Genomic DNA, 24,188 nt, shown 5'->3' on the forward strand with positions numbered 1-24,188 from the left:
TGGGATTAGTTTGGATTGGTATCATGGTCAACACAGATCTTGTGGGCTGAAGGGCCTCTTCCTGTGTTGTACTGTTCTATGTTCTATGCTTCCTTTGTTTTTTAGGTAAGGAGACTAAAACTATATGCAGTAGTCCAGGTAAAGCCTCACCAATACCCTGTACAACTGCAAGACAACCTCCCTATTTCTAAACTCCAACCCCTTTGTAATGAAGGCCAAAATGCCGTTTGCTGCCTTAACTACTCATTAGACCTGCCTGCTAGCTTTTTGTCATTCATTTACTAGAATACCCAGATCCCTCTGTACTTCACTCATCTGCAGTCTCTCTCCATTCAGATAATAATCTGCCTTTTGACTTCTCATACTGAACTGCACAACCTCACACTTCCCCACATTCAACTCCATTTGCCAGTCTTTTGCTTACTCAATCTATATCCCATTGCAGAATCACAGTATCCTTATCACAACATGCCTTCCACCTATTTTCATATCAGCAAATTTGGTCATTAGTGTAAATAGTGAACAATTGCTGCCAAGAACTGATCCCCGTACCTCTCCCCTAGTTACTTCCTTCCTGTCTGAAAAGGACCTATTTATTCCAACTCTGTTTCTATGAGACAACTAATTTTTCAATTCATTCCAACACACATCCTCTGATACCATGGCTTCTAATTTATGCACCAACTTCTTATGTGGCACCTTGTTAGATACCTTTTGGAAATCTAAATACACTACATCTACAGGTTTCCCTCTTTCAAAGAGTTTCAAAGATTTCGAGCAAATCTGTCAAACATGATTTAACCTTCATAAGACTATGCTGACTAGGTTTAATTATATTCAGCTTTCCGAAATGATAAGCTATTTCCTCTTTGGTTATTGACTCTAACATCTTCCAATAATAGCTGTTAAACTAACTGGCCTGTAATTTCCTGCCTTCTGCCTTCCTCCTTTTCTGAACTAGGGAGTCACATTGGCTGTTTCCAAGCTACTGGTACCCTCCCAGAGTTCAGTGAGTGATGAAAAAATGCAACCAATGGGTCCACTATCTCTGTAGCCACTTGTTTAAAACCCCTATCATGCAGTTCATTGAATCCTGGCAATTTGTCCGCCTTTAGTTCCCTGAGTTTCTCCAATGATTTGTCCCCTGTAATTAAGACCTCTGTAAGTTCTAACATACTATTTGGAATAAGTCCCCCTGATATCTTGGGGCTATTGGCAATGTCTTCCATGGTGAAGACAGATGCAAACAATTTTTTCAACATATCTGCCATTTCTTTGGTTCCTGTTATTAATTCACCGGCCTCATTCTCTAGAGGCCCCACATTTACCTCAAGTTGTCGAGTTTGTTATCATGTGCACAAGTATGGTGAGGTACAGATACAACAAAAAGCTTGCTTGCAGCAGACATGTATGTTCAGACGACACACAAAACATAAATTGTACATAAATTATACAAGACAGTGAAGAGATAAAAAGAGTGTAAAACAAAACTTTAATGCAAAAGAAGCACACTTAGATCCAAGTCCATAGTAATGCAAGAGGTGGTCCGTAGTGTTCCGTTGCTGAAGTAGTGTTAGGATTGTGCAGGTCAGTTCAAGAACTTGATTGCTGTAGGAAAGTAGCTGTTCCTGAATCTGCTGGTGTTGGACTTCGGGCTTCTGTACCTCCTGCCTGACGGTAGCAGCAAGAAGAGGGCATGACCCAGATAGTGGGGATTCTTGATGATAGATGCTGTCAATGGCACCCTCTTAAATATATCCATAGAAACTTACACTGTTTCTGTACTACATACACGTTTTCTCTCAAAATTCATTTTCTCCCTTATGAGTTTTTTAGTCTTTTGCTGCTGGATCCTAAAAATGTTCCAGTTCTCTGGTCTACCACTAAATTTTGCCACTTTGTATACACTACTGTTCAATTTAATATTATCCTTTACCTCTTCCTTTACCACAGATCGTGCGTCTTTCTCATGGAATCCCTCTCTTTGACCTATTGCCGAGCATTATCGACTAGCAGCTTGAATATCTGCCACTGTTCATCTACTGCCTTGTCTCTTTGATCATTTACCCAGTCCACCTTAGGGAATTCCTCCTTCATACCATTATAATTGCCCTTATTTAAAGTGAAGTCACTGGTTATGGACCTATGATGTTCATCCTCAAACTGCAATTGGAATTCTATCATATTATGGTCACTAACCCCTAGGGGATCTTTAACCACCAGATCCCTTATTAATCTTTCACTGTACAATGTACTGCTCTAAAAAGCAATCCCTGATGCATTCCAAAAATTCTACTCTTGCCAGTTTGGTTTGTCTGATCAATATGCAGATTAAAATCTCCCATGATATTGCAGTTCCCTTCAAACATGCTGTTGATATTTCCCCATTTATACTCTGACCTATTGAGAGGTCACACTTTGGGGATCCTTAAACTACTCCCACTTATGTCTTCCTTGCCCTGCTATTCACAATTTCAACCCAAACTGATCCCACATATATCATGACTCAGCACTGCTTTAGTACCTTCCATGATGAACAATACCACCCCACCTCCCCTCCCCTTTGGCATGTTCTATTGGATAATTTGCAAATGGAATTGAACGTTGAGCAATCACCAATGAACATGTGCAAGGGATGACATGATCAACTTTCAACAAGTACAATTTCATTTGTGCGAGGTATGATACCAACCACTGGATGTTTTCACTTTGATGCCCATGGCATCAGGTTTACCAGAAATCCTTGCTGCTGCACTCAGTCAAATGCTGCCGTAGTCTCAAGGACATTCATTGTCATTTCACCTCTTGAAGTAAGTTCTTTGGTTCATTTTTGAATTAACGTTGTAATGAGATCTGGAGCAGAGTGGTTCTGGTGAAACCCGAACTGGGTATTGCTGAGCAGGTTATTGAAGAGTAAGTGCCACTTGATGGCACTGTCGACAGTAGCTTCCATCAGTTTGTTGATGATTTAGAGTAGACTTGTTGGAAGTAGTTGGATTGGATTTGACCTAGTTTTTGTGAACAAAATATACCTGGGCAATTTTTCCATGTTGTCAGGTAGATGCCAATGTTTTAACTATTGGAAGAACATGGTGGTTGGAGTTATAGCTAATTCTGGAGCGCAGGTCTTCAGTGCTATAGCGAGAATGTTGCCTGGTCCCATAGCCTACTGTATCCATTGCTATCGGCCCTGATATCATGTGGAGGGAGTCGAAATAGCTGGAGGCTGGCTTCTATGATGGTGGGGATCTTGGGTGGAAGCCAAGATGGATCTTCTACTTGTCACTTTTGGCTGAATGTGGTGATGAACACTTCAGCCTTGTCTTTAGCACACATCCTGGGCCCTGCTAGCATTGTGGAAGGGAATGTTCCTGGAGTTGTCCCTTCCTGTTAGCTGTTTAATCCTCCAATACATTTACAAATGGATGTGATAGGATTTCAGAGCTTCAGTCTGATCCATTGGTTGTAAGATTGCTTGGTTCCGTCTTTTGCATGCTACTTTTGCTGTAAAAAGGTTAATGGACAATTAAAATACAACTCCAGAGATTTTATTGAGGTTATGAAACAGTTAAAGGTGCAGTACTGAGTCTACAAAATCAATGGTGGAAGAACATAAATCAGTCAGCAATATTAATATGGAGTATTCATTGGAGTATACTTACTCATCCCTCCCCACTTCTTACTAAACAATGTGCATTTCAACAGTAGCATGGCTCATAAGCTTATAACTTTTCAGCAAATCCTGAGCCAGTTTTACTTCTTTGTATTATTAAATTCATTATTGAATTCATGAAAAATAATAGTGAATAATTCATACCATGACTTCAAAATGTTGTATAAAACCTGTCCTGCAGAGGGAGACACAGTTCATGAAATAAAATAATTTTGTTTCTTTTAATGAACATCTGCCAACCCCAGGGGAGAAATGCCCTTGGTGATCTGAGTGATATAGATAGTGAAATTTGTAATTGAAGTGTTATTACATTCAAAATTCATATCATGCCAAGTAGAAAAAAAAATGAAGAATAAAAAGCAAAAAATGAAAACACCAAATCGATAGGGTTGGCATGACATCAGTTTGAGTTTTTTTTTCCACCAGAAAACAGTTGAGTATATTGTCATCCAGAGAAGAGCCTTCTCTGATATCTGTGCCATCACTAAGTCATGCATGGACAAAGCATTTTCTCAGTTGTTATTCGCAGATAAAGGCTAAATTTTCTAAAATTACTAGTTAAAATAGGCTGTCAAATCTGGCATGGAAATGATGGGGGTATATCCACTGTTATAGAAAGGAATTCTCCAATACAGTTAAACTCTATTCTACTTAACACTGAGTTTAAACAGAGAAAGAGTGAATTCTTAGTAATTAAGTTCCAGTGACTGATAAATTAAACTCACACATTCACAGACCATGACCACAAGCAGCTTCACCAGTCTCAATGGGGAGTGAATTTCTACACCCAGTTATCCTCAAAATCAGGGTAAAAGCTTCAGAACTCCTGTAGCAATATGGTCTCTCAAACTTCAAACATACTCTCAAAACCTGAATCAACAGTTTGTCCTTGCAATAACAGCATCCTGAGGACTCACCATTGATCAGAAGCTCAACTGAAACAACCACATAAATACTGTGACTACAAGTGCAGGTCAGAGACTGGATATCCTGCATTGAATGACATGTCTTTTACACTCCAAAGGCCTTTGGCACCAATCAGGAGTGTGGTGGAATGCTCCCCACTCCCCTGAATGGATGCAGCTCCAACAACACTGAAGAAGCTCAACTATATATGGGACAAAACAGTTCACTAGATTGGTACCCCTATCCTCCACCCTAAATACTCATTCTCTCCACCACCAGAGCACAGTGACTGTACTGTATTTCTTCTGCAAAACCCACAGTAGTCACTAGCCTCAGTTTATTCTAACCACACCTGCCAAACCTGTGACCTCTACCAAAAATGACACATACTTCAGGTGCACAGGAACACCGCTACCTGTCCAAATTACACACCATCCTGACTTGGAATTATATCATCATTGCTTCATCATCAAATGGAACTCAATTCCCAACAGCACGGTGGAAGTACCTTTATCTGAAGGTCTGGAGTGGACTTACTTTACCCCCTTCTCAAGGAATGGTCAATAAGTGCTTGTCTACCAGTGATACTGAGATTTCAAAAATCGAACAAACAAAAAGGTGAAAACATAAAAATTTGCTAGCAAATTTAAATCAAAGCAACTTTTCATTTGGATGGACTGTGCCTTCATATCCAATGATGTTATCTGCTTGGCAATAATTTGTCAGAACTCTGCAGTCTCATTTAAAGAGCAGATAAGATTTTGAAATTGTGAAATTATTCTTTTAAATAAAACAATTTGGAGTTAATCCTAATTATTGTGCAAGTAATGTTTAATTCATATAGCATCCTCTTAAATCAAATTGTTTTGATCCCAAGTACATTTTTTGCCTTTTGATGGTTAGTGCAGCATTATTGCCCATGTATGTTCAGAGATGTCGGAAGAAACTTAGCAACTTGATCCACCACCACCTGCCCCCTGCCAACTTCTTCGCTTCGATTTTGCCTCGATGGGAATCAGGGAAACAAGAGCTGAAAAGGACAGCGATCCATCTGCCTGATACTGAGAGACCAAACAATTTTCAAATTCTTGGTCTCGTTAGCATTTTCTGATGATGGCTTCCGTTGCTATCACCTGAAACAGGTGGTGATAATGTGGAGACTGACATTGGAAATCTATGCATGATTCACACACCACACCGTTCAAAATACTTTGGGTCCAGATTACATTCTTTCCCCTCAATCATTCAGCAGGCAAAGAGAAGCTGGGAAGCCATCCATACATCTAAATTGACTCTAACTCATTAGCATTGTTTAAATTACCTAAATGAACAAAGGTGGTCAAGCTCAAATCTTAAAAATGTAAAACACCTGAATGTGAAACATATAACAAACAAATTCATCGGTGTCCATGCAACATTTGTTTATTTAGTTCATTATTACCTTGGATAATTATTCATTATTGGCTCCCTGTGAGTGAAATGGTTTTCTAGGAAAATAAAACTGAGCAGGGTGTAAAACAAGCTTTTCACTATTGTCCAATTTGCATGGTCTCTGAAGATCAATTTCACCCCCACTGATTTGAAAAAAATTGAAGTAAGAAAGTAGCATAAATAGTAAAATTCCTACAAAGTCAGCAGCCAAAAGGTTAATGAGAAGTGGTCACAGGTTAATAAATCTCTGCAGCTTTTGACAAACTGACCATGCATTGTAAAACAGACTGATCAAAATGACTAATAACTAGGTTATTGAATCTGTGTGAAGTCAGCTGAACCATAGGTGCAGTGGACTGACCTCAGTGTTTCTAGACAGACCTCAATCCATACAATGTCAATAACCTATTATTACATTTACACACATAAAATGTAAATCAATTCCCACACAAACATATGTTGTGATCTATTTATGTGCCATGGGTCTTGAAGAAATCAAGTCCAGACCAGCTAGATTAATTGATCTCCAACTAAGTCTTTGGTATCATGAGGGTAGAAAGAGTCATTTTCCATGAATCCATTTTAACTTTCAATAATGCCCTCAATTTTTAGATTTATTCTGGTCTTTACTTTTGAATGCTATTTGGTGCAAAGAAATATTTCTTTATTTATGGCTTATGAACCAAGGATTAAAAATTAAAACTACATAATTTTCCTTTTTATTTGCCCGGATGTTATCATGAGGTTCAAATTATTGTTGTACTAACAGCATTTCATCTATTTTGAGTTCTGTAGTAGTACAGAGAGACATCTGAGAGCACATAACATTGTGAATGAAATGGATAAAAGGATGTAATTTTTTTTCATGCTTTAAAGCACATGATTAAACTTGCTTTGTGGGTGGTCTATTCCACTTTTGTGCAGGGACAAACAGGAACAATTTTCTAATATAGATGGCAATCACAAATCGTAGGCCTTTTGTGTGGTAAGTGCAGAAGTCACATATTACTTTGAAAGTTGCATATGGAATGCAAACTTTAAAGTGTGATCTACAACAATGACATCAGGAAATCCCAGTCCTAGTAGTGAGGCTGATCTGTCACCTGCTTCATATAGCAGGTGAGAGATGGGTGCTCTTTTCTATGTCATTGGGAGGCTGATACTCACTGAAAGAATCCAAAACAACAACTAAGGTAGGAATGGCCTCATTAATACGTTGAAGCAAACCTTCACTCTATGGTAATGATCCACCCCTGCATTTCTAACCTGTACCGTTCCTTAAACTCATATGAACTGCATTAGCACAGCAGCATCAGCTGCGATATTGCAAGTGATCACTCCTGCATATCCAATAGCCTCTGTGAAGATGCATACTTCACTCTATGGTAATGATCCACCCCTGCATTTCTAACCTGTACCGTTCCTTAAACTCATATGAACTGCATTAGCACAGCAGCATCAGCTGCGATATTGCAAGTGATCACTCCTGCATATCCAATAGCCTCTGTGAAGATGCATACCATATACATAGAGTACAGTTAACCAAATGCACGATTGATTTCTGGATCAAAAAACCATCATAAAATGTGTAAAAATATTGCACAGTGAGATAGAATTTCTAGTCCAAATGTATAATCACACAAATTAGTACTATTAACAAGTTCACATATTTATTTTAAAATCATATTTTAAGTTAATACATAGACTTTTTTTTCTAAAAACAGTTTTGATTAAGATTCTATCTTGGTTGTTGCCATTAGCTGAGAAGAGCCTTTTGATTACACACAACTTTCTAAATGAATTTTGTGTATTCACAAGCAATGTCAGTTATTTTCAAGAAGTCATTTATAATCACCCAAATTAATTATTGCTGTACTTCAGTGTGATCTTGCAGTTACATCAATTATTTGAATGCTTGTCTAGCCATGAAATGCAAGTCATTTTGTATATTTTTTTTTATTATAGGGTTAGTATCATCATTTAGAAAACACCAGGAGTTAGAAGCAAAACCTCAAGCCTGATATTTAGTTTGAATTTTTTTTCTCTTCAATGGTCTTGAGTATTACTGAATTTGAACCATTTTTTAGTCCATTCCTAATTATGTCTTGGACTCCATTCTAGTTCCCTGTGCTGCACCTTGTCTTGAAAATAAAGAAGGTAGTGAAGCATTTGTTTAATTATCCTTTAATACAAGCTTCACTTTTAGTCTTGTAACTTGAGCTGCAGAGAGAAACAATGCATAGATGCGAGCTGTTATAGCTGTGACCTGAGATATTGTTGCAAATTCATTTATGTACATGAAAAGATTTAGTTATCATTTTTGATTTTGATTTCATTGATGAAGTCATTTGATTATGAAGAGTCAGTTGACTATCTGAAAATGTAGAGTTTAGGAATAAATGAGTAATTAATCACGATGTAAGGGATTCGACTTAAAAGACAATGGAGTCTGTGATGTGTGAAGCAGTTCTATGTTGGTGTCTTGTAAATATAGTCATTTTGCTTTGGGAAAAAATAGGAGTTCATGCCCTTAAATAAACAACATGGAATAGTGACTAGTATTTGAAGATGAATTGTGATTGATTTGCTATACTCATTAATTAATTTAAAGCATTAGTGAGATCAACATTTCTATATTCCCCAGTCTATAACCTGTCAGCATATTAGCAGGAATAAGCAGCCTCCATTTCCATCGTCACCTCATTACATTGACCAGTTTACTGTGTAAATTGTTACACAGTGGCATAGTATTTTGGGGGATTTCCAGTGCAGCTTTTACATTAGATATGTGTCAGTGTACAATGCAAATATCGCACCAGTAAATGCTGCAAAAATACACATTTTGCTTTGTAAGCAAAGGATTATTCTTACCTCAGATTGTGAGAAAGTTTTACAAATTGTAACAAAATGCAGATAATATGCCTTTTGTCCCTTTTATTGTAAAATATTCTACCACTTTTTGCAAAATACTCTTATTGCACAATTAAGTTTGTATTGTTAATATTACTTTAAGCCAACTAAATATCTATGTTTTATTCGAAGCTTATGTTATATAGAGATATACAAGTCTAATGATGGCATTTTCTGCAATGGAAATGTTGTTAATTAATTAGAGGGAAAAACGGGCCTTGCCAGCTTTTATCTTGTGTGAAATAGATTACCAGCAGCATTAGTTGTACAGACAGAGAAACACAATGGGTCCAAAAATAAACAGATATGTAATGAGGGGTCATACACCTGCCATCCAATGAGGGGTGAGCATTATTCACCTTTTGTTCCCAAGTGCTGCTGGGCACAATTGATATCCTGCATACCTAATCTGAAGAAATGTGAATGGGAGTAGACGATTTAGTACTTTGAATCTGAACCACCGTGTGGTAACCTGATCTTCTCTCTCAACTTCTCATATCCTTTGATTCTCTGAGTTTCCAAAATCTCTTGATTTCTGCTTTGAATATTCTAAATGACAGTATGACAATGACATTGATCATAAATTAGATGAATCCTCTTTGTCTCTATATCTTCCATACATTCGGAGGTTTCTTGTGGTAAAAAGATATTTGGAGTTACATCTCCTTTTGTCACTACAAATTCAGCAGAGTTCATAGACTTGGATCAGGACAGTAGTCTTGTCAAAAGATTATGGTACCACTCAAGAGACATGAATGTAGAGGCTGTAAGTTTCTTCTGTGCTGCTTCCATTTCATTGAAAATGCAGCAGATATACACTTTTGCACATAAATAAGGTTACTGCCACTTTTCCAGTGAACTTACAACTGGAGAGTGGGAACAGTTCCAAGGAGTATGAGAGGATAAGGTAGGAGGATATTTCAGTTCAGTAGTAAGTGATTGCAATGCAATTTCAGGATACATTCATTCATAGTCACATACACTAAATTCATGATAAGTAGCACTTTTGCATTCATCTCTGCTTCTGAAGGTGGGTTCTACTTAGGAAGAGACTAATCTTTTGGGTAAGATGTTAAGTTGGAGCCAATTTTCCCACTTAAGCAATATCTGTAGATGGTGCTTAAAAGAATTCAGAGTTCTGGTGTGCTGGCCAATATATATCTGTAAAACTGCCCCAGTAAAATACATTATTTGGCTTTCTATGTCATTGTTGCTTATAGAGCCTTGTTATGTGTGAATTAATTTCCACATTTCTCTACATTACAACAAAGTCCTCAAAAGGCAGTTTAACATTTATCTATTTCTAGTGCTATTTAGAAAGTAGAACCTTCCAGTCACACAGTAGTATGGTTTTTCTTTACTGTTTTGCTGATGACTGCTGCATTTTCTGTTTTCTCTCCAACAGCAAGAGTTAGAAGAAAGCTTGATAGCATATGAGGAGGATGAAGAGGACAGAGTTGACAAGGTAATTATCCTTTGAACACTTCTGTTTTCCCTCAGGTACCAAGGACTTTTGTTTTTAGACCTGATGGAGCTTTGCAGACTGGAAAGGAGTGTTTGAAGTGTTTGAGTACAGATAATTGGAGAGAGCTGTTTATCATCCTTAACAACTGTTAGTATGTACAACATGGAAGGGAGAAAATTGAGTGAGAAAGCCTTTTCTCAGGCCTGTAACTAAGTTAAGCATATTTTTTTAATGCATGTATGTTGGTGGGTGTATGCAGGTGCATGCACTTTAGTAAAAAAAGATCATCCTCCGTACGGAAGAGAAATGGCAAACTTCTGAAGGAGAAAACTGAGTTTTAGAAATGGTGCAGCAGTGGTGGTTGGTAAAAATATAGAGTAAATCCCCGAGCGCATCTGAGAAATCAGAATAAGTTCCAAATTTTTTTTAAAGTGAAGAGCATTTTGAATGAAATGCTGAATGTAAAACTGTTGAAATTGGCACACATTTAAAACGTTTCTTTAGTTTACTGGAAAGTCTTCCTTATACATGATTCTTGATATTTACGTTACTTTCTGTGAAATATTTTGCTCTAGATTTGACTGATTTTATTGCGCATTAAATAATAAAAATGTTAATTATAATAATGACATACCAGAAAAAGAATACAAATGAAGAATGTGCTGTGTTTAGAGAAAGAAATAAGCTGTGCTCTGTTAAAACTGCTCCAGGAATAATGAGAGCACTCAAGGATACTATAAATAACTGAGGAAATGTAAGAAATGTTTTGGCAATCTATATTACAGGTTATAAACTGCTTTTTAGAAGGACATTAACACATCCCAAAACTGAATAATTGGTGTAAACATGATGCAACAAGAATAGTTGCAGAATGCTGGACAAATAGGTCTCAGACAGAATGTCATATTTTCAAAGCTTGGTTGCTTTATAAATCTCCAACATGAAGCTTGAATGGTTTTGTCCATCAAAGGAACAGATGATAAATGATTCACTTCCTAACACAAACTCTTGCCACTCTTGTACTTATCTACAAGACACAGCATGATATTAGAATATCTTCCTTTTTTCTGGCAAGAGCTTATTCAGTCATCAGAAAATGGAAGTGTGTATTGTAAGTACTACTCAGTCTTTTGGTAAGATGTTGATACTGTTTAAGTAGCTTCCAGCAGAAACTAACAAAAAGGTGATTCACAGTGTATCAAAGTTTAAAAATACTGGTGGATAATTTAATTGAATATATTATGTAAGTTTTCACAGCAAAAAATAATATTTTTTAAAAATTCGAATATATTTAAAATAGGTGTTCCCTAACTCTAGATACAGCCTTTTACAGCCAATAACTTGCCCAAAGTCCCCAAGAGTGCAGAGCTTCTGAATTGACCTTGGCAACTAATGCTTCAAGGTGTCAGGTCCTTATCTAAATAATTATTCAGGTATCTATTAGCAAAAGCAGAACGCAAAGTTAACAAAAATCACTCGCGCTCCCCAAAGTTTTGTTAAACAGCCTCAACTTTAAGCTATTGCTTTTACTTATTTAAGCTGAGGCTAGGAGAAGAGAGAATCCAGGACACACAACATTACGACAGGCCATAGGTCGCCTATCCTCATGTCCCCCTTCCCATTTGTTTTTTCCCCCACTCCTACAGAATTTGGCGATAGCCCATATCAGAGACCAAAAAAAAACAGGATTTCACGTGTTGAGCTGCTTCAAAACATGCATACACATAGCTGAGGACAGTGTCAAATTGCTAACAAAATTCAATCTTTGGGGATCAATTGCACTACGGTGGACACACTTGGCCCTGACTTCTGTCATGGGACTAATCTTTAGATGAATGCCAAGACACTACAAAGTTGTTTGTTGCTGTGAGTTAAGATTTCTGTTCTACCTGATAAGTGTAAATTTCACAATACCACTACCAGTCCCAAAAATGGACATAAAGATTGCAGTCTTCCACTTGCAGCTTTGTAGAGGAACTTTCGTACATGCACATTGAAACTTTCTCAGCTGAAAGAGGAGTTGGCACATTTTCAGTCTTAAACATTCTAGCAGTATTTAATGGACATGCATGTTAATACCCCGTGGGAGAGTGAAAAGGTTTTATTTTGCAGGTTGATGCACTTTCGTATGAAGAATGAGCAAGTTTTAAAATAATACACACGCATTTTGAGATTTGCATATTGGTGGACTTTGTGGTGAGGAAGCGAATGCTTGTTGGTCAGATATAGTGAGTGAGAGACTTCAAGTGTTCTTATGGTTGTTTCCCTTTATTTGCCTCAGTATAAAAAAATATGATTTAGTGGCCATTACAGAAACGTGGTTGGTATTGGTATTGGTATTGGTTTATTATTGTCACTTGTACCGAGGTACAGTGAAAAACTTGTCTTACAAACCGATCTTACAGGTCAATTCATTACACAGTGCAGTTACAGTGGGTTAGTACAGAGTGCATTGATGTAGTACAGGTTAAAAAAAAATAACAGTACAGCGTAAAGTGTCACAACTACAGAGAAAGTGCAATGCAATAAGGTGCAAGGTCACAACAAGGTAGATCGTGAGGTCATGAGGTCATAGGTCATAGTCCATCTCATTGTATAAGGGAACTGTTCAATAGATTCAATTGGTTGCAGGGTGGAGATGAGTGGGAATTAAATATCAAAGAGTATCAGGTAATACAGAAGGATAGGCAGGAAGGTAAGGGAAGTGGGGTAGTGCTCTTAATTAAGAATGAGATCAGGGCGATAGTGAGAGACGGTATAAGATCCAAGGAGCAGAATGTTGCGTCCATCTGGGTAGAGATTAGGAAGAGTAACGGGAAAAAAATCACTGGTGGGAGTTGTCTATAGGTCACCGAATAATAACATTCCAGTGGCACAGGAAATAAATCGAGATATATTTGATGCATATAAGAATGGAACGGCAGTTGTCATGGGGGACTTTAACGTCCACATAGATTGGGTGAATCAAGTTGGTCGAGGCAGTCTTGAGGAGGACTTCATAGAATGCATCTGTGATAGCTTTCTTGAACAGCATGTTAGTGAACCTACAAGGGAAAATGCTATCTTAGATCTGGTCCTGTGCAATGAAACAGGTAAAATTAATGATCTTGTAGTTAGGATCGTCTTGGAAAGAATGATCATAGTATGATTGAATTTCTCATACAAATGGAGGGTGCAGTAGTTCAATCTAAAACTAGTGTATTATGCCTAAATAAGGGAGGCTACAATGGGATGAGGGAGGAGTTAGCTAGCGTAGACTGGAAGCACAGGCTATATGGTGGGGCAGTTGAGGAACAGTGGAAGACTTTCAAAGAGATTTTTCACGGTGCTCAATAAAACTATATTCCAGTTAAAAGCAAGGGTGGGGAGAACCAGCCTTGGATAACTGAGGAAATAAAAGAAGGCATCATGCTAAAAGCTCATGCATCCAAAGTCGCCAAAAGTAGTGGGAAACTGGAAGATTGGGAAAACTTTAAAAAGCATCAAGGAACCACTAAGCAAGTAATAAGGAAAGGGAAGATAGATTATGAAAGTAAACTGGCACAAAATATAAAAACAGATAGTAAAAGTTTTTATAATTATTTAAAGTGGAAATGGGTGGCTAAAGTGAACGTAGGTCCCTTGGAAGATGAGAAGGGAGAATGAATTTTGGGTAATGTGGAAATGGCTGAGCCCTTGAACGACTATTTTATGTCAGTCTTCACAGTGGAGGACATGTGTAACATGCCAAAAAGAGATGTTATGGATGTGATGGGAGGTGAGGACCTCGATACAATCACTGTCACTAAAGAAGTAGTGATGAGCAAACTAGTGGGCCTAAAGGTAGCCAAGTCCCCTGGCCCTGATGGGATGCATCCCAGGGTACTGAAAGAAATGGAGGAAGTTATAGTAGAGGCGTTTGTGATCATTTACCAAAATTCTCTGGACTCTGGGCAGGCCCCGGCGGATTGGAAGACAGCGAATATCATGCCACTGTTTTAAATAGGATGTAGCAAAAGGCAGGTAACTATAGGCCAGTTAGTTTAATGTCTGTAGTCGGGAAAATGCTTGAAGTGATCATTAAGGAAGAAATAGCGAGCCATCTGGATAGAAGTGGTTCCATCAGGCAGACACAGCATGGATTCAGGAAGGGCAGGTCCTGTTTAACAAACTTACTGGAGTTCTTTGAGGATATAATGAGTGCAGTGGATAGAGGGGAACAGGTGGATGTTGTATACTTGGATTTCCGAAAAGCATTTGATAAGGTGTCGCATAAAAGACTTATCTATAAGATAAGGATGCCTGGAGTTGAGAGAAAGATATTGGTATGGATAGAGGATTGGTTAACAATGGAAGGCAGAGAGTTGGGATAAATGGGTGTTTCTCTGGTTGGCAATCAGTGGTGAGCGGGGTTCCACAGGGGTCAGTGCTGGGCCTGCAACTGTTCATGATATACATTAACGATTTGGAAGAGGAGACAGAGTGTAGCGTATCTAAGTTTGCTGATGACACTAAATTGAGTGGAAAAGCAAATTGGGCAGAGGATGCGGAGAGTCTGCAGAGAGATGTGGATAGGTTAAGTGAGTGGGCAAGGGTCTGGTAGATGGAGTACAATGTTGGTAAATGCGGGGTCATCCACTTTGGAAGGACAAATAGAAGATAAGATTATTATTTAAATGGTGAAAGATTGCAGCATGCTGTTGTGCAGAGGGACTTGGGAGTGCTTGTGCATGAATTGCAAAAGGTTGGTTTGCAGGTGCAACAGGTTATCAAGAAGGCAAATGGAATGTTGGCCTTCATTGCTAGAGGGATTGAATTTAAGAGTAGGGAGGTACTGGTGAGGCGGCACCTGGAGTACTGCGTGCAGTTCTGGTCTCCTTGCTTGAGGAAAGATATACTAGCTTTAGAGGTGGTGCAGAGGAGGTTCACCAGCTTGATTCTGGAGATGACGGGGTTAGCCTATGAGGAGACATTGAGTAGCCTGGGACTATACTCGCTGGAATTCAGAAGAATAAGAGAGGATCTTATAGAAACATATAAAATTAGGAAAAGAATAGATAAGATAGAGGCAGGAAGGTTGTTTCCACTGGTAGGTGAGACTAGAACTAGGGCCATAGCTTCAAGATTCAGGGGAGTAGATTTAAGATGGAGATGAGGAGGAACTGCTTTTCCCAGAGAGTAGTGAATCTGTGGAATTCTCTGCCCAGGGAAGCAGTAGAGGCTACCTTATTAAATATATTTAAGACACAGATAGATTTTTGCATAGCAGGGGAATTAGGGGTTATGGGGAAAAGGCAGGTAGGTGGATCTGAGCCCACGACCAGATCAGCCATGATCTTATTGAATGGTGGAGCAGGCTCGACAGGCCAGATGGCTGACTCCTGCTCCTATTTCTTATGTTCTTATGTTAAGAAGGGAAGAAGGTCTGATATAAAACAGGACCTCAAAGTGCAACGACATTCCAAAGCATCTGTAAGATCAGCAAGAACTTTTTTTAAATTCACAAATCAAACATTCTTCTTATCAGTTAGCAGCTAATTTTTCTCAGCATTGCTCTAATATTATTTGGGATAAGATATGTTAGTATAGTGCCAAATCTTTTACCCTCGATGGGGTCATCCCCACTCGTGTTGTGAATTCTCTTTATGGAGAGAGTAGATTGGAAATCATAGGCTACAAAGAGTTGCAACAAATTCTGAACCATGAATTAAGTTAGATCTTTGAAATCATTCCAGAAGGCAACATTGTCGATAATATGTACTCTGAATATCACGTGGTATTTTTACCTAATTTAGTTCTAAGTGCTGAGACTGCCGGTGATGTTGTTGCACATGGGTGTTCATTGATGAACTACAGATTTTAGTTACATAAGATGATCAAGATATAATTTACAGTTGATTACCATGAAATAGTATAGTTGGTGTACGTTATAATGTTACATTTTGGATGCATTGGAATCAAGAATCCAGCAGGCAAATAGAAGGGAATCTGCTGCTTTTAAAGTATTTCCACCCAATGCATCCTTCCTCAATAACTTGAGAATGTTTAATATATTTATACTCAATAAGCTAGTTTGCTTGATATATTATTTTCACCACAACTGACACTCAGTGGTGATTGAGGCAAAAGTCATATATGGTGGGATAAGTATAGGGAAGCTTATTCTGTTTTTAAGTAATAAAAAACATACCCACCAGAAAGAAATAGAAGCTTAGACACTAGAAAGAAACAAGTTCTGGGATGTTGTGCATCACCAGTCTGGGTCCTGGTGGGCTTATTACTGGAAATGGATGGCTTGCAGTTGCATGTCTCTATTTGCAGTTGGATCAGTCATGCAAATATCTGCGCTGAAGAGTTATTCATCTGCAAATTCACTGATATGCAGGATTTTTGAATCTGCTAGTAAATAACTCTTTTACAGTTCATCTGAGTGCTGCGCCTCCCACTGTTACAGATGGCTACTGAGGCATTTGTAAAATGACCATTACTATCAGTACAACCTCACAAAAGTGGAAGCAATAAGATTTTGGATCTGATTAGGACTTCCTTCCCGCACTTGGCCTTTAGTCCTGCAGGTCACAGTTCCTCATATACGTACATTTAAAAATACCTTTTAAATGTGATGATCATTTTTGCCTCTATCACCTTCCAGTCAATAGGTGACCAACTTGTAACACTTGGGTGAAAACTTTTCCTCAGGTTCCTCTAATTGTATCACCATTTACTTTCAGTCTATGCCCTCAGCTGCTCATGGAAATAGTTCCTTCCTATCTACTCCATCTGGGCCCTTCACAATTTTATACACCTCAACTCTCTCAATGCCCTCTCCCCTCTACCTCTTCTATTCCAAAGAATACTCCAAACAATCCAAAGAGGATTCCAAAGAATCCTCCCCACGGCAGGGCCCTGGGGAGTGTTGTAGAACAGAGGGACCTTGGAGTACAAGTACATCGTTCACTGAAACTGGAGTCACGGGTAGACAGGGTGGTGACGAAGGCTTTTGACACGCTGGCCTTCATAAGTTGAGGCACTGAGTATAAAAATTGGGAGGTCACGGTGCGGTACAGGACACTGGTGAGGCCGCACTTGTAGTATTGTCTTCAGTTTTGGTGACCCAGCTATAGGAAAGATGTTATTAAACTGGAAAGAGTGCAGAAATGATTTACGAGGATGTTGCCAGGACTTGAAGGACTAAGTTATAGGGAGAGGTTGGATAGGCTAGTATTTTATTCCTTGGAGTGTAGGAGACTGAGAGGTGATCTTTTAGAAGTGCATAAAATCATGAGGGGCATAGCTAGAGTGAATGCACTCAGTCTTTTTTCCCAGAGTTGGGGAATCAAGAACTAGAGGGTGTAGGTTTATGGTGAGAGGGAAAAGATTTAATAGGAACTTGAGGGGCAACTCTTTTACACAAAGGGTGGTATCTATGTGGAATGAGCTGCTAGAGGAAGTGGTTGAGGCAGGTACGATAACAACTTTTAAAAGATAGTTGAAGAGATACATGGATTGAAAAGGCTTAGAAGGATATGGGCCAAATACTGGCAAATGGGACTAGCTTAGATGGGGTATTCTGGGTGGCATGGACCAGTTGGGCCGAATGGCCTGTTTTCGTGCTATATACTGTAACTCTATGACTCTAAAGAAAGTAACCCTAGCTTATCAAGTACAAACAACATCTTTGTAAATCTGTTTGCATCCTCGTCAATGAAATTGCAAGTGTATACACAGAAGTGTATAGAGCATTCAAGCTATAATCTAATTAATGTAGCATCCTCCCTGCTATCATATTTCATGCTTTTTTGAGCTAATAAGCCTCGTAATACTTCATCTTTTACTATCTTTATCGTATCCAATATTTCACACTTAACTACAGCACTGGCATCAGCTCCACAATATTCATGGGTTACTTTACCCACATCCTTCACTTCCACACACAATTAGGCTCTACTTCTTCCTTCCTTATCCTCTTGTTCTTTTGAACTTATCCTGAATCCCTTGAATCTCCCTAAATGCCTCTCGTGGCTCTAAGACTGCTTTACCTTGAAGTACTGTTTAAACCCACTTTTACTAACTCACTTCTCAATTGGCCATATCCCTGTTCAGAACCTTTACTCATATTTTATCTTTGGCCTTCTACTAACAATACTGCCATCATCCCTCTGCTGGGCATGCTATATGCTGTCTAAAAAAGTTCTCCTGAAAGCATTTTATGAGTTCTGTGCCCTCTATACTCTTACACTGACTATCTCCTGGTTAATTTTAGAGTAATTGAAATCCCCCGCTATAAGTCCTATAGTGTATTAACACTTATAAAAATATTGCATATAAATTTGCTGATCTCATTCTCTTGGACCATTTGGTAGTCTACTGGACACTTCCAACAGTTTGATTGCCCCTTTTCCATTCTTTACTTCAAGCCGTATAACCTCATTTGATTATACTTTTAACATATCATTCCTTCTCAGAGCTCTGATTTTCTTCATTCCCCTCTCCATAACCAGGAATGCTAAGCTTCCAGTCCTACCCCTTCTGAAGCCAAGTTTGCTTAACAGCTCTAAATATATTGTCTGTAAGTGCCCTCAATTCATCTGTCTCATTCAATATACTTCTAGCTCTTAGAAATATAACAATAAATCACAACCAGATTCCTTTTTATCTATTTTCAATCCTAGTTGTTTTTCATTAATTTTCTGTGTTCCATCTCCAGTTCTACATTTTCCCCTGCTTCCCATTCTCCTGCCAAGCTAGTCTAAACTTTTCTGGCTAGCACACCAGTCTGCAGGGGTATTGGTCCAGACTGTGTTGACTGGGTAATCCATTGGACGTATGGAGGTCCCACTTTCTCAGATTTGGTTCTAAAGCCCACCATCTTGGACCATCTCTCCCGCCACGCATTCATCTGCTTGATCCTTCTGTTTCTCTACTCCCTGGTTTGTGACATCGAGAGCAATGCAAAGATTACTTCTTGTGAGGTTCTGCTCCTTAGTCTCTTTCCTAACGCCTTAAAACTGCTGGCAGGATCTTAGCTCTTTTTCTGCCGACATTGTCATTACCGAGATGTACCAAGGGTTATTTGGCTGTTAACCCTCTACCTGGAGAATGTTCTGCAGCAGTTCAGTGATATCCTTAACCCTGGCACAGGGGAGATTTAAGTCACACTGGGTTTAGTAGAAAAGCCAGTGCACACTGATGAAGGCAGTTTGCAAGAGTGATTAAATGATCTAGACATGACAACACAAGGTAAAAATAGGTGGAAGTAGCTTAGCTGAAAATACCTAAGGTTGATGTACATGGGAGAAGCAGAATCATTATCTGAAAGCTCAGAAGGAAAATACTATGGATGCTAGGAATCTGAAACAGAAAGAGAAAATGCTGGAAATGCTAATTATCTAAAATTTGCTAAACTCGAGAGTTCAGCCTGGAAGTCTGTAATGTACCTTATCAAATGACGAGGTGCTGTTTTTCCAGTTTACATTCAGGCTGGATCAGTAAGTTTGCGGATGACACGAAATTAGGATGTGTTGTTGATACTGAAGAAGGTTATTGTAGATTACAGGGGGAATCTTGATCAGTTAGGGAACTGGGCCAAGGAGTGGCAAATGGATTTCAATACAGGTGAGTGTGAGGTGATGCATTTTGGAAAGTCAAACCAGTGTAGGACTCATACTCTGAATGGTAGGGCACTAGGGAGTGCAAGCGAACAGAGGAACCTTGGAGTACAAGTACATAGTTCATTAAAAGTGGTGGCATGGTGGTGGAGAAGGCACTTAGCATGGTGGCCTTCATCAGTCAGGGCATTGAGTAGAGGAGTTAGGACATTATGTTGCAGTTGTATAATTCATTTGCTGAGGCCGCACTTTGGGTATCGTGTACAGTTTTGGTCGCCCTATTATAGGAAAGAAGTGGTTAAACTGGAAAGAGTGCAGAGAAGATTTACAAGGATGTTGCCAGGACTAGAGGGCCTGAGTTAAAGGGAAAGGCTGACCAGCCTTGGTCTTTATTCCTTGGAAGGTAGGAGAATGAGGGGCGACCTTATAGAAGTGTTTAAAATTATGAGAGGCATAGATAAGGTGGATGGTAATAGTCTTTTCCCCAGGGTAGGTGAATCCAAAACTAGGGAGCATAGGTTTAAGGTGAGCAGGGGAAGATTTAAAAGGGACCTGATGGGCAAATTTTTCATGCAGAAGGTGGTGAGTATATGGAACGAGCTGCGAGAGGAAGTGGTTGAGGCAGGTACAATAGTATCATTTAAGAAGCATTTGGATAGGTACATGGAGGGGCCGGGCTTAGAGAGATATGGGCTGAATGCAGGAAATTGGGACTACTGGGTGGGTACCTTGATCAGCGTGGACTTGTTGGGCCGAAGGGCCTCTATGCATGCTCTATAGCTCTATGACTCTATACAGTGAAGGAGACTGTGGACAAAGGTGTCAACTGGGAGTGGGACAGATAATTTAATTGACAGGCAACTGAAAGTTTGGGATCATGCTTGCAGACTAAACAAATGTCTTCTGCAAAGTAATCACCTGTTCTTCACTTGATATTGCCTACATAGTGGAGACAGCATCTTGAGCAGTAAGTACAGTACACTGAACTGAAAAAAGTACAAGTAGATTCATTGTTTCACTTGGAAAGTGTGCTTGAGGCTGGATGGTAAGAAAGGAGATAAAAGGTAATTTGGTGCATCTCTTGTCAACTATGGTTGAGGGAACTTCTCAAAAGAAAACGGAAAATTTATTAGAAGCAAAAATATGCTAGATAACATCATCATAACAGATGCAAGGAAGATCAAGAACCAGGGAAAGTGCAGTAAAGCCCTTTTTGGAATGTCCTTGGTAAAGACATGTAGTCAGGGTACCTGTGGCAGTTTTTGACTTCTGGTTAATGCTGGCATTATTTTCTTCTCCTGAAGGGGAGGTGGAGAAGTTGAGAAATGGAAAGGAGTCAGACACAGACCATGTGAAGATGTGGGAAAGCTAGAAATTGGTTGCAAAGTTGATTTTTTTTTAGCTTGGGGCAAGAGCGGGAGGAGGTAAAAGAGGTAAGGTAGGGACCTGAGTAACTCTCAAAGTAAAGAATGTTGCACATATTCTGGGACCCATATGGGCTCCTATAGCAACAAATTTTATTTGTAAGAAGTAAGTGACAAATTTGCCCAGGTGGAGGAGGGTTTTTCTGGAGGTGATGGTCACCATATGTGCTATACTCTATGAATTTGAAGCCAAAAGCAAATCTGACTAAAGCATATCAAATAAACATAATTGTAAGCTACATCTTCTCTGGAACTGCAGTTGAATTATTTGTATAAATAAATATCAAAAGCAAACATCAGATATATTCTGTTATATAATACCGATGTATGAGGACAGACACTTGTCGTCAATCACATGCACTAATACAAAATAGCATATGCATATTATACTCTCCCATAAAATCTGATTCGAATGAAATCTTTGGAGATGAATTTAAGAAGTACAACATCTAATCATTATTATATTCTACATTTAATGCATGCAATCACAAATGAATTTCTTGCCTGCAGCACACGTGTTTATTAGCTCCATTGTGAAGTCAAAAGCAAATTATAGTTAAGGGAAAAGGTATCAAGGTTTTCTGGAGCACTGATTCACACTCCTCCATTCATTTCCACAACACAAACTGATTACAAGTGGCAACTTGTTCCTTTATCCTGCTTCCTAATGGAAGCACAATCCATGTCTTCTGTTAATTAAGTATCTTTTTATTTGTGATATTAATTTTAATGAAACTGTTAACATGTGTATGGAAGACCTGCAGGCTGTGTGCTTTGTGCATAATGGAGGCTGAGAATGGATTTATAAATGTAGTGTTTATTCACCATGATCAAATCCAGTAGATTAAAAAACTTCATATTTGCTGCACGTGACTCCAGAGGGATTCTTTACCCTTTTTACAAGCATTATTTTTTCTTGTAGGTTCACAATAAATTGAAGTTCGCTGTGGGACAAATTTGTCTGTTCTATTGCTAGCAGGTCGAAACTCTTTTTCATTATTCCTCTGTTTGTTCAGGCTGAAAAATATTAAGGTCAGGTCAGAGGCTTTTTAAAAGATGAAAGTAAAAGATTAATAAATGTGCCAGAGCCTCATTCTAATTGAAGTTGAAGCATATGCTGCAAGTATGTGAAATATGTCCCAGATGTTTAACCTTGGCCTATGCCTCTGCACTGCTTATGCAGCACAAGGCACCCATTAGTCGTGTAACCTTTGTACTCGGGGGTAAATGGGGTATTACATGGCACAAAACTCGCACACCTGTTTCCCATTCAATAAGGACCCCTCACGGGCGTCACATAAGCCCCTGCATGTGTTTTCATTTAGCAGATTATTGGCTGATTGTGAAAAGTGTCTTTCTTGGAGCCAATGTAGATATTAGTCACTTAGTCACAATGAAAGGGCAAGTCAGTGGCTAATTGATGAGAGCTGACTTCGTAAACTGGTATAGGTAACAGAAAAAGGGGCCTTCTGTTTTCAAAGTTGTGCGCGGGCTTCAGGTTAGTCTCAATTTATAGCTATTAGAATGAAAAATCCTGCTTGGATTTGTTGTGGCAGAAAATATATAATGTAATTAATGGATTTAATTATTTAGCAAGCTTTTTATTTACTCATCAATTGTGATATGAGTACAGTGCTTTAGATACATTATATGAGGTACATTGTAATACATGAATCCTATACACCATGCAATCTGCCATATAGAAACCCAAGTAATAAGTAGATGAGACTGGCAATTTCACTGTTCTTCATGGTTTTCTGGATTATTTGTTACTCTTGCTTGGAGCCCTTTATTATTTTATTTTCTTTTATTCACTTTTCCCTCTGTCTTGCCGATACATTGATTAAGCTTTGGGCCTTTGATTGGATGTTGTTTAATGTTGCCAGCTGTGCAGAAACCTGTTATTAAAACACATCTTACCTGCTTAAGCTTCAAGACATGTGTAAATTGTTAGATTGGGCCATCTTCTACACCTTTAGACCCCCATTGCACTCCCAGGGAGGCCTGTCTGTCACTATTTCAATAGAATATGCTTTCAGGCATTAAGCAAGAGAATCTTCAGTATGACTCCTAGGAATCCTGTTGGATCCTTAAAAGGCCAGACAACTTATCTTTTTAATTGCCCACTATAGATGTCCAAAATGAATTGATCCCATCAAAGGCACTTATAGATTTGTCCCTGTTATTCAGCATTGAGTTCTATGTGAAGTCTAGAAGATAAGAGATATCTTATTCCATGCACTTTTCAAAATTTAGAAAAACAGTTTAATATGAAGACCTTGTTTGTGTTCTTATATGCATTTTCCTTTTTCTGTGTAACAAGCATTTATGACATGGCAGTTTAGGAAAAATGTGATTGAAATATTGGCTGGAAATTGTTGTGCTTTTCCTTTTAAATTTGCATAGCAAATAGAGTTAAGTGTACATATAATGGGAAATAGAATAACAACAGAAAATGCTGGAAACAATCAGTGAATCAAGTAGCATCTTTGGAAGAGAATTAGTGTTTTTAATGAAAATTGACCTGAAATCTTGCCCCAAAACATACTTCCATTTTGCCAGTAGTTCCAAGGTGAGCTGCAGGCTAGCTCATCTCTAACTTCTACGCCTGCGCCTAGCAGGGCAGAACTTGGAGACAACTTAGCCAAGAGAGGAAATCAATCATGCTGAGCTGAGGGGTTGCCTCTTAGCTCCAGTTCGGTGAATTTAGTGCAATCTCATTCAGTTGGATGGAGTCACTGGCATTGATTGAGCTTTACTTTATGTTTTACTTCATTTGTATCAACTAAATG

General features: G+C 38.7%; 1 protein-coding gene across 4 annotated transcripts in view; it reads left to right on the top strand.

The window, feature by feature from the left end:
• The window catches only part of LOC127572741 (multiple C2 and transmembrane domain-containing protein 1-like), a 409,900-nt gene that overhangs the window by 321,676 nt on the left and 64,036 nt on the right, over positions 1–24,188 (top strand). For all 4 annotated transcript variants that reach the window (XM_052020315.1, XM_052020317.1, XM_052020316.1 and 1 more), the window contains one exon: positions 10,326–10,385. In XM_052020315.1, the coding sequence (XP_051876275.1) occupies positions 10,326–10,385 (60 nt within the window). The remainder of the gene's footprint in view (positions 1–10,325; positions 10,386–24,188) is intronic.

Source organism: Pristis pectinata, chromosome 7 (genome assembly GCF_009764475.1).
Source record: "Pristis pectinata isolate sPriPec2 chromosome 7, sPriPec2.1.pri, whole genome shotgun sequence".
Classification (NCBI taxonomy): Eukaryota; Metazoa; Chordata; class Chondrichthyes; order Rhinopristiformes; family Pristidae; genus Pristis; species Pristis pectinata.